This window comes from Nestor notabilis, unplaced genomic scaffold (assembly GCF_000696875.1).
Source record: "Nestor notabilis isolate BGI_N333 unplaced genomic scaffold, ASM69687v1 scaffold9218, whole genome shotgun sequence".
Taxonomy (NCBI): domain Eukaryota; kingdom Metazoa; phylum Chordata; class Aves; order Psittaciformes; family Psittacidae; genus Nestor; species Nestor notabilis.
Genome location: NW_009941458.1, coordinates 992 through 12,572, shown reverse-complemented (window position 1 = coordinate 12,572; position 11,581 = coordinate 992). Strand labels below are relative to the sequence as shown.

The 11,581-nt window shown below is 41.2% G+C and overlaps 1 protein-coding gene across 1 annotated transcript; it reads left to right on the top strand.

The window, feature by feature from the left end:
- Positions 1-3,490: 3,490 nt before the first annotated feature.
- On the top strand, positions 3,491-10,951 carry GET4 (golgi to ER traffic protein 4 homolog (S. cerevisiae)). Its single transcript, XM_010020897.1, has 8 exons — positions 3,491-3,572; positions 3,992-4,073; positions 5,039-5,188; positions 6,830-6,968; positions 8,847-8,987; positions 9,071-9,146; positions 9,332-9,404; positions 10,357-10,951. Exons 1-8 carry the CDS (start codon positions 3,498-3,500, stop codon positions 10,443-10,445), a joined length of 825 nt encoding a protein of 274 aa, XP_010019199.1. The 5' UTR covers positions 3,491-3,497; the 3' UTR covers positions 10,446-10,951.
- Positions 10,952-11,581: the final 630 nt, after the last annotated feature.

The following is an 11,581-nucleotide window of genomic DNA, read 5'->3' as shown; positions in this document are numbered from 1 at the left end:
GGTTAGTTGTTGCTTAGCCAGGAAGTGCGGCTGCTTTGTTGCATGGCAGTGACCCTCTGGCACCACTGTGAGGGGCAGCTCTCAGAATGGCAAGAACCATCTGCACGGAGATGGAGAGGGGATTTCTACATTAAATTCCAGTTGATGTATTCGTGTAATTCTTTTTGGCAATGACTAAGTAGAGCAGGCCTGGGTATTTATTCAGAACTATTACTACTTCCTGAGTTTCATTGCAAAACGTTTTCTGGATTTTATATTCCACATTCACCATAACTTGTTTGCCCTTTCTCACATCAAAATTTAAAATGCAACCCCTTGCTTCCAGGGGCAAAGATTAAGGTATTTTTTCTAGGGGCTTCCTTAGTTGGGCCCAGCTTTGTTTCCTTGTAGCTCTGCTCGGGGAGGAGAGGTGGGAAGGCTGCCTGCTGGGTCTCAGTAGCTCACCTGTGCGTCACCTGTCCCAAGACCTTATCTAAGTTAGAATGGGAACAGGCTGGTGGGTGTCTACAGGAAAAGAACAGCCAAGTGTGTGGGGAAGAGAGTTCTTCTGCACAGTCTGACTTATGCTGGCGGTGTGCAGCAGAGAGCCTGCCCTACCCTCTATGACAAGCACCATTAAATTAAAGCAGTTGTGTTTTGCCACAGCCACCTGATGGGATCAGTGAGGGCACAGTCTAAGCCTAAAGACTTAAATTGTATTTGTGAGTAAGTCGAAGACAAAGCTTGCCCTGTTTTATAGTAAGGGTTATGTGATGTGATGGCAGCACTGGTGGCAGATGACATGGATTGACTTGTCACTTCTCATCCAGGCTTCTGAATGTATTCACTTTCATACTTTGTTTAAGCCTACCTGAATTATTTTGGAGTCAAAGATCCCACCTTTTCCATTTTCGATGGAAGCAAAAGGAGGTGCTCCTTTAAAAGAAAAGATGATATTTTGCATAGCTAGGAAGAGGGTTTCCTTGTAGGCAAAAACGTGTAACGGCGCTGTGAAACTTGTTTGGAAAGGCACTGAGGCCAAGGAAGAGTCCTGGACAGGCTTGTATGTCCTCCATAAAATGTGTGTGAAATGTCAGCAGTTTTCCCCGGGACACGTGAACACGGTCGAGGTGATCTCAGCTGTGGAATTGTAACTGGAACATCCAGGGCTTACTCCTTTTAAACAATACTGGCCTGCAGAACATTGCTCTGTTTTCTCATGAAGTGTGTGTTAAACCTGAAATCCTGACTCAGAGCTTCAAAAGTCCTGGATGGAGATGTACTTGAGGGTGGAGGAGGGGAAGAAGTGGAGGAGGAAAGATTACCATGAGCCTTTGTTCTGGGGGCCCCGTATCCCTGCCTGTGATCCACGGGGCGGGTGGATCACTGCTTTACCTGCCTGACCCGCGCCACTGAGGGAGTCGCGTTCCTAGGCTGGTGCTGTTACTGTACAGGCTACAGGGTTGAACTCTCTTCTTGTGATTTCGTGATCGAGTCCAACTTCCAAGTTTAACATCCCTGTTACATTGGTTTCTGTTTTCCTGATGGTTGTAGGTACCTTCTGTGGTATGAGTAATCTGTTACAGCATTTCTCTTGTTCTAAATGCCATTTAGATCAATATCATGGATATTTATTTCTGTTAAGAACACCTTCAAAAATAAAAGTTCTTAACAAAAACAAAACCTACCCAAACCTCCCAACATTTTAAAATGGGTTTTATATTGTAAAGCTGTTTTCAGCATCTTTTAGTATCTGGTATGATAATTACCATTATCATATGGTTAGAGCTCCCAAATAGCATTGAGAAACTACTGGAAATAGAATTTGTGGAAGTGGATCGACACTGAGATTTGGACTCAAACACCTGGAAGCAAACCCAGATGTGAAGCCAGCTAAACTGTTGGAGCTGCTGATGTGTTTGACCAACACACGATGCGTTTTCTGTGGCGATTGCAAATCTGAATTGCTGAAGATACTGTTTCCAAAAATCTACCATTGTGCCATCCATTATTGCAGTTCTGAGTGTTCTGGGTAAAAGGTCTTAGAGGGGGTTGGAAGATGATAAGCAGGACTGGAGGACTGTCTCCTCTCTTGCTTGTTCATGGAATCACAGAATGGTTTGAGTTGGAAGAGACCTTAAAGCTCATCTGGTTCCAACCCCCTGCCACAGGCAGGGACACCTTCTACTCAACCAAGTTGCTCCAAGCCCCATCCGACCTGGCCTTGAATACTGACAGGGATGGGGCAGTCACAGCTGCTCTTAGCAACCTGTGCCAGTGCCTCATCACCCTCACAGGGATGAATTTTTTCCTAACATCCAATTTAAAGCTACGCTTTTTCAGTTTAAAGCCATGCTCCCTTGTCCTGTTGCTTCATGCCAATGTAGAAAGTTCCTCTCTGGATTTCTTGTAGGTCCCTTTTAGGTGCTGGAAACTGCTCTAAGGTTTTCCTTTGAGCTCTCTCAGCCTACCTTCAGCGCAGAGGTGCTCCAGCCCATGGAGCATCTCTGTGATCCTCTTCTGGACTTGCTCCAACAGCTTCATGTCCTTCTCACGTTGTTGCCCCCAGAGCTGGTTGCAGGACTGAGGGGTAGGGACTCTCATGAGAGCAGAGTAGAGGGGGAGAATCCCCTCTCTCGACCTGCTGGCCACGTTGCTTGGGGGTGCAGCCCAGGACATGGTTTCTGGGATGCAAGTGCGCATGGCCAGCTCATGTTGAGCTTCTCCTCAACACTGTCTGATCTGATTTTGCCTATAGGACCTGTCATGTGTGATGGGAATCTCGTGTGCAGCACAGGAGTGTTTGGGATTCACTGCTCATTTTCCTTGCACAGTCCCACCACTCCCTGCTTCACTCCCAGAGCCACCAACCCCTCTCTGTTAGCCTCGGGGCTGCTTGTGTGTTGGATCTGCAGTACCAAGGACATTGCTATTGCAGGAGTGCGAGGCTGCTCTGACTTTTGGGAGCAGAAAGGGATGGAACAGGCACAGCACAACCAGATGTCACAGAGGACAAAAGGAATATTGCAGATACTAAAGCAGTCTGGTAGAACTGATGTCTTTTTTTGCTATGAGCAAATTGGCTGTTGTTATTAACTACTCAGAAAACAGACTTTTTGAGAAGCAGTGAAGAGAAATGGAAAATGGAAACTGCCTTCCTGCCACACTTAAACTGCTTTTGGTAAAGGTTCTGATGTGGTGGTCTGAGTGGTGTAGTTCAGTGCATTAACATTTTTTGCTCAGGTAAACTGGAATAATTTCCTTTTCTTTGTTTCAGCCCAAATCAGATTTGAAGCTCTCAGTTTTCATTCTTACACTCTTTGCTTGTATTCTGTCACGTCTGGAGCAGAAAAATTGTAGCTTCCACTTACAGTTACATCATTACTAAAACTAACCTGATCCTTTATTGCTTTTTTAAATTTTAGTGACTTTTAATCCTTTAACTGCAAATAACACTAAGCATACACAACTTCTTCAGTGACAGCTTTTATCAAGGCTTTGGTATTGTTTTCAGGTATATGTCACAAGGAAAACATGCAGAAGCAAGAGAACTAATGTATTCAGGGGCTTTGCTGTTCTTCAGTCATAACCAGGTAAGTCATAACTGGGTTTGTGTGTGTGGTTTGGGTAGAGGGGGGTCTTATTCCAAGATTTTGAGAGGTGAATGGTGAATTCTCAGTGGTAGATGTTTGGGGTTATTGCTTTGTAATCTTTTGGTTTATCTCTTTGTTGAGTCTTTCTGCACAAAGAAGGATTATGCCGAACTGGAACCTAAAGCAGAAGTGTTTGTGAGCATCCAAACAGTAATTGTAACCACATTTGTTTTGCTTTCCTGCAGACTTCTCTTTTGATGACTTCAAATTGCTATAATTTTTTATAGGGAAGGTTGAGACTTGATGCTGTGCCTTAGCTGTAGATGTTGATAGAAGTATTAAATCTGCTTGTGACAAAATTCTGGTTTTCTTTTACGTACTGGTATGTTCATCACTACTACTGTGTGTCTGTTTTGTAGCAAAACAGTGCCGCTGATCTGTCCATGCTGGTTTTAGAGTCTTTGGAGAAATCGGATGCAAAAGTAGCAGACGACCTTTTAGGTGAGGCAACCTTTGTGCTCAGTTTGATGGTATTCAGATGTGCTTTTGCTTCACAGTGACTGTCTTTAACAGTCTTGAAACCCCAGATCCTTTTTGTATGCCCTGCCACTGCCTAAGGGTTACCTTCAGCACAGAAATGGACTGGGGGAAAACTTCATTAAGGAATAATGGATTCCCAGTACCTTTGTGGGCATGCTCAGAACAAACATTACTGGCTTGTGCCATTGTTCTCTTGTTGATGCAGCAGTACTGTATTGTCTGTACTCATGTCCCCAGGGCTTTGGTGGATGGGGGTTTTCCACCCTAGCGGTGTAGTAGTGTGCACATTATTTGTGACTCAGCTGGTCAGAAGGACATTTTTCTTGTTTAACTGTGGGATTTGGTAAGCAGCAGTTCAGGGAGACCTTCTTAAGAACTGCCTGGCCAGACTGCTGCAGCATAGGTGAGCTGCTCCTATTGATAGAGACAGACAAAGGCCGTTCTTTTTTTACTTAGATCAGCTCTGACATTTTGTATCCCATCCATGTCTTCTGGTGGTGCTTTTCCAAACTACAGCCCTCACAGCTTCCCTGTGAATGGCAAGCAGCCCCATAACCTGGAGTGTTTCCTCCTCTTGGAACTGCATGGTCCTCAAGGATATCCTGAAGGACCATGGTCCGTCATCCTGAAGGTCTCACATGAAGAGAAGATGTCCCCAGCTGACTGCAAGGCTCAGCTTTTGGCTGACGTGTCTGTTGACAGTCGTATCAGTACTGCTGGCTGATAGATGCAAGAGTGACTGGATGTATGAGAAGTGGCTCAAGTTCAAAGTCACTCTTTTTTAAGGTGGCTTTTGGAGGCTGTTAAGGGAGCTTAAAGACACAGAAGTGCTGGAACGTATATGTTGTGTCTTAAAGATGCATTGGAAGCAGCGGTTCATCCTATTTCTGTTAATAGTAAATATTTGTGAATCTTACTGCTTCCAGAAAACTTGGCTAAATTGTTCAGCTTAATGGATCCAAATTCTCCCGAAAGAGTGGCTTTCGTATCCAGAGCACTAAAATGGTCTAGCGGGGGATCGGGAAAACTCGGCCACCCAAAACTGCACCAGTTACTAGCAATTACCCTGTGGAAAGGTAAGAAAAATCAACTGGCCCTTCTGTGTTTTGTGTTGAAAATATTGAAGGTGTGATTCTGCAGGAGATCTACTTTAGAAATAACCTAAGGAAGCTGAGATGGAAATGACTGATTGAGTTCTGCTATTACCTGATTTTAGCAGTAACTTTAGCTTAATGTTCCTAATAGAAAAAAGCTGGGGCTGTAACTCTGTATTAGTGCAAAACCAAAACCACAGCTGCTGTAATGCTCTCTGTAAAAAGAAGGATGATCTTTTAGACATTGAGGTAGTTATTAGGAGGAGGGTTGCTGGGGAGCAAAGCTGTTTTGTTGTGAGTTTTTTATGTTTGTATTGTTTTTAAATCCTGGGTAAACATGACAATGATTGAAATATATCACCTACCATCCAGACCAGTCTTCGGACTGTAATTAGGTACTTTCTGAGATGTTGAGCAGCAGGCTTATTCCATGTTGCCTTTGATTTACGTGGGATTTTATCACTTGGGATGTAAGAGAAAACAAAAATGCACTAAATAGTTATTGTAATTGTGGATGGTAGCCAGTTTTTAAAGTCTTATGTTCAAAACATAACAAAGGTGAGTGAGAACAGTTGAATAAATGCCATCTTTTCTGTGGTTTCTTGTGAATTTGTAACTGTGCAAGATGATTGTTTATTTTATATTTTTCTGTGAAGTGATGATAGTGGTTTAATATAACAATCCTGACCCAATGGTCAACATTCCAGCTCATTGCCTTTTTGTGTGCCACAGGCAACCCCACAGCTGTTCTCATGGGACTTATTTTAGCTTGATGGCTGCTACCAGCCAGAAAGGGAGGATTTTCCTCTGAGTATTTAAGTTAGAGGCTGAGATATGATTAGGTTAAGAAAAGTTGCATTCTGAAAGCAAAAATCCCCATTTTGCAGCCATATGCACGCTGTTCTTTTGAAGAGCAAAATGCGTATGTTTTTTGTAGCCTGTAGGTTTTGAGAGTCTCATCAGAAAAGGCTCAGATTTTAAAACAAAGCTTTTAAATCCCCAAAATTAGCAGCTATCCAGTTTTGTCATTGCAGTGATTTTGCATGGTGCTTCAGTTCAAGTTAAGTTCTGACAAATCATTGCCATTTTTTACACCTTTTTTTCCTTTGTAATTGCTGTTCTATTCAGCGTATGAAAGCAATTTTAATTTTAATAGCAAGAGTGGGCTAAACTAGAAATAGGAAATGCCTTCATTCTGTGCACTTAGAAAGAAGGACACTGAAGATGCTGTTTGACTTCTTGGTGCACATAATTTAATATGGAACTTCTTGATTCATCTCCTCGGCACTGATGATAGCACATGAAGTGTCAACATGTAGTTAGATAAAACATGACTGCAAGCTGTTTGTCCCAGTGTGTTTTGTGGCGGCATTGAATAAATTGTGTCTAATAACATTTATTCAAATGTATTTAGAATAACATTTATTATCTCCCTTCATAAATTGTCTGTTAACTTATAAAGGAAAAAGCCCACGCTCTTTTTTGCTAGTTGTCTTGTTTATATACCATGTGTATAACTCTTATCCTTTTACCAGCTGTTGTGTATAAGCCTAACAAATTTGCTTTTATCTCCAGGTATGATGAACTGATTTCTTAAAAACATTTTTCTTTTTCCTTTTGTAGAGCAAAACTATAGTGAATCTCGGTATCACTTCTTGCACTCCACAGATGGTGAAGGATGTGCAAATATGCTAGTAGAATACTCCTCATCCAGGGGATATCGCAGTGAGGTCGACATGTTTGTAGCACAGGCAGTACTACAGTAGGTGTTAAACTTTTTATTAACTATTTTTCAGAGATGACACTCTGTTTGAGGCCAGTCTAATTTACTCATAACTGTAGGCTAACCATGCATCCCTTTCAAAAGAAACTGTAAAACTGGCCAGAGCTTCTGAAACTCATTTAGTGTGATAACAACAGGAGAATCATCTCAATACTGATATGTCAAATTTGTTGGACTGGGGAGAGAAAAAAACCCCGAACAACTCAAACCCAAACCCCAACAAAAATATGTTAAGGTTGAAACCTGAAATCATGTTAATTGCCTGAAGAATTAATGTAATCTGTTTGACCCCAAAAGCACAATTCTTAGCTTTGTTAACACTACTTTATGTCTAATTAATTAGGGCTTACCTTGATGTTCTTACTAAACCTGGACCTAAGTAGGCTCTATATTTACCTTTCATGTAGTACTTGTTCTCAGTCTCATTGTCCTAAAAGATAATTTGTCTTGGATCACCCTGGTCTGTGGCTTGCATTTATTTTGTAGGAGGTGGGAATGCAAGTTATTATGTGCCTTTGCAGAGCTCATGTACAGTTAAGGCTGACAAAGCCAATTTTAGTGTGTTTAATCAGCTGATGGCTTTCTCAGTCAGGGAAAGCAGCTCATGGAGGAGTCTGAGGAGGAGGTGAAGACAGGACTGTGCAGCAGGGAGTCAGGAGGAGAGTAGGTGTTGGGAGAGAGGGAGGAGGTGAGAGCAAGTCTGTCTCTCTTTTGGCAGCAGTAAGCTGTCAAGTCAGATTTGTCCTGTTTTCCATAGCTGGCTGATACAGATTGCAGCAATTTTGAGAGGCAGAAAATCCTTTATGGAAATCCAGTGTATGCAGGACTCTTACACAATTTTACGGGCCCTTGTTCTGGAGTGGGGGAAATTGTGGGGAGAAGTTACAAGTAAGGAATTATTTTTTCAGTATTTATACAGCACTGTTACTGCATCCTTCTCTGGCCTATATCTCAACCACTGTACTAAATCCTCTTAAATAGCAGTTTATGCTCTAATGAAAATAATTGCAGTTCCTTGCTCAGCATTAAGGCAAAAGACACCAATGCCCTTGCACATGTGAGGATACAGAATTGGAGGCCAGCCTGCAGTCAAAAATGACACTGCTCGTGGCAGCTTTCCCAGTGCTTGCAGATAGCGTGTGTCCCAGATAAAGTCTCTTGTTAGGCCTATGAGACTTGCAGAGATTGCCAGTTAAATTAACTGAACCCGAACAAAGATTTGCTCAGTTTGGGAAATTGATCTATTTACTGGTGGCAAATGGCTTGGGAGCTCAAAGTGTAGCTTTATTGTGAGACTTTGTGTGTCAAACTTACTAGTGGTCTTGATGCCATGTTATTTTGAGGTAGTGCTAATAGAATGGCAAAAGTGATCAGACACTGGCAGATACATCTTGAAAGGAGATGGGGCCAGGAGGGATGTCTTTAATCAGGTTTTACCTCAGCATAGTAAACTCTAGACTAGTAAATGTGGTATCATATTTAATTTGAATTACACAGTGGCCAGTTTTTCCACATTTTTACTTAATTAATGCCCGTTTTTAGTAACTGCCCTGCATGCAACCTGCTTAGATCTTGGTTAAACTCATTCTATTAATACTTAATATCAGTTCTGCCTCCCAACCTGCTTATTCCACAATGTATTCTAGTGGTGATTTCCCCCTTCCTCAGTTGATAGCCAAACCATTGCCAAAGATGTATGTCTCTACCAGTTAGTTTTGCCATCAGTTTAAGCCTGAGATGGCTTCTGTGCAGAAATGAAGTAGAGATTGTTGAGCATTTGGCTTCGCTTTTTCTTTCTGCATGTAAAACTACATCTCTGCCTTTTATTAACTTGCTGTGTTCTGTTTCCTTTTGCAGGTTTCTCTGCTTAAAAAATAAGACCAGTGCATCAGTTGTTTTTACGACATACACACAGAAACATCCTTCAATAGAAAAGGGTCCTCCCTTTGTTCAACCACTGCTAAACTTCATCTGGTTTCTGTTACTGGCAGTTGATGGGTACAGTCTGATTTTTCTCATGTTGCTCTTGGTTTCCTTTTCAGTTGTTACCGAGATTACATTTTTGGTTGTTTCCTTTCTAGAGGAAAACTAACAGTATTTACAGTATTGTGTGAACAGTATCAACCTTCACTGAAGAGAGATCCCATGTATAATGAGGTGAGTTACTTGTAGTTGTACACAAGATCTCACCTCAGAATTAGTTAAATAACAGCTGTTTGTCTCCTGTTTGTGACTTGTCAGTAGGAGTCAGTGATCTAGCTTGTGTGGTGTGACTGCTGCCCATAGTATTTTCACCTGTAAAGAAAGTAGCTGACATTGTTCTTCATCTTGTGTCATTTCAGTACCTAGATAGAATAGGACAGCTTTTCTTTGGTGTTCCACCCAAGCAGACATCGTCCTACGGAGGGTTACTAGGTAAGGTTTATGCTGACAGTTGTTTATAGATATCACCAGTCTTTTCTTCATCTTTGAGAAGGGAAGAAGCATGTAAATGACTCTCATGGTTAATTTTTGACATTATGGTACAAATTCCAAATGCAAAGAAAAATCTTGTTTGTGTTAAAGCTTAATTTCCTCATACTTCAGTGGCTGTTTTTTCTTAAGTCGAATCTGGGACTTTGGTAGAGATCTAACCGGTGCCGATATGAATGTTCTCAGAGTAGAAGTTCTGAAATTAATACTGTCCTTCTACAAGAAATGAAAGGGAATAGGAAATTAGGGCTGAATTCCTCTTGGTCTTGTATAAAATGTAAGCAAATTGAACTGGATAACTTTTATAAGATCAGATGTTTTTCCTTGAGAACTAAGCTTCTCTGTAAACTGACCTGAGGCTTTACCTTTAAATGTCAATTCACTGATACCCAAAGTTTGATGAAAAACATGAGCATCATAGATCCCATATGGAAATAGTGGCTTTTCAGCAATTCAAGCATTTTTAAATTGGATAAAACAGGGAGAACTCATAAATACCTTTTGAGTTTCAAACAAGTTCTTTATAGCATGATGCAGACCATTGCTGCTTTTTGAGAGTTTCACTGCTGGAGATGTGACTTTCCTCATTTGGTTGTGTTTCTTTTTCCTCCTCTCAGGGTGTAGCTATAGTACATAAGTATAGGACTTTGGTGTTTTTTTCCAGTGTACTGTTAGAGAAGTATCAGTATCAAACAACAGGTTCCCAAATCAGTAAATTCTTAATGGAAACTGGTGTGGGAATACTTATGTCTTGCTGAGATGTCTTCAAAATCGTCCCCCCTTTTTTAAAATTTATTATTGAAATCTGCACCCTAGCAGGATGGAAGGAAAGCAGTTTAGTTTTCGAGATGAGAATGTAAAACTAGCATTTTGACTGCCCTGTATTTTATTCTAGGAAATCTTTTAAACAGTCTGATGGGAACTGGAGAAGATGATGACACAGAAGATGGTCAGGAAGATAGCAGTCCAATAGAGCTCGACTGAATGATGTTGTCACTGGGTGCCGTGTAAATCTGATGATTCGATGACTCCAAAGACAGTTTTGGAATTTGAATCCTGCAGTTGTTTCTTGGCGCCTAAAAGGGCTCCTCTGGTCTTTTAGAAATGGTTGCTGAAATGTTTATAATGTTCGGTCTATATTATTTATGTAAAAAAAAAAAAGAAACCAACAAAAAGTAGCCAAATGAAGTTGGAGCAATTGTTAGCAGGTTTCCGATAACAGCAGCTGGTGACTGATTAAAATATAGTCTTCTACAGTTTCTGATGCAGTATTCCCTTTTGCACAGTAATTCAATAAAGCATAAATATGGGTCTTGTATTTCATGGCCTACCCACTACTGTCTTTGTTATGAGAAAGCCTCCTTGACCTCTGCCATCTCCGAGGAAGATCTCAAAAGGCAGGGTCACCAACTGAATAATTGATATGTGAGGCTGGTGCCAAAAGTACTGTGAGATGAGCCAAGCAGCATAATTTGAGATGCACATCCAAGAGACATTGATACCAAGAACTCGCTTGCACTGCTGTGAGTAACATGCACACCGTTCATACTGCCTTTCACTCTCCTTAAGGTCTGGCTCTGGCTGAGCCACGCACGTGTTTAACCGATACTTCCTGAAAGCACAAGATTGAATTGCCCTTGAGTAAAAGCTGATCAGCTGAACATAGGCATCGATGTGGATGTCTCTTGCCTAGGTACAAAAATATGGCATCTAAATGCCACCTCTGTCTCATGGCTCCTTCAGAACAGATTCTTTTTCAGACTTAATTCACAACCATATGTAAAGGTGACGGCATTGTAGATAATGATTTGTCACGAGCAAGGTATGTGTTTGAACTGCAGCTGTATGTAAAGAAAAGGGATACTGCAGAGCTTTTGGTTCTTTATGATATATTTATTTTTCTTGGGTGATTGATTCATTTAACACTTTCTGTAAAAAAAATAAATAAATAAATAATGGAGTAATTTCAGCCCCAGTGGTAGGCATAGCCATTCTACATCTTCTCCTCTTTAATGCAGCACAGCAGATGTCAGTGGTACCGTGAACAGATGAAATGGTGGGGAAACGCTTTATTTTTTCATGATGAAAATAAAAAAGCTTAGATTAATAAACAGCAGTCA

Bases quoted from the DNA above. Each gene is read 5' to 3' on its own strand.
- GET4 (XM_010020897.1), top strand. From the start codon at position 3,498: ATGTCACAAGGAAAACATGCAGAAGCAAGAGAACTAATGTATTCAGGG. The intron at 5,189-6,829 runs GTAAGAAAAATC...TTCCTTTTGTAG, and splicing joins AGCAATTACCCTGTGGAAAG to AGCAAAACTATAGTGAATCT. The intron at 8,988-9,070 runs GTACAGTCTGAT...TTTCCTTTCTAG, and splicing joins CTGTTACTGGCAGTTGATGG to AGGAAAACTAACAGTATTTA.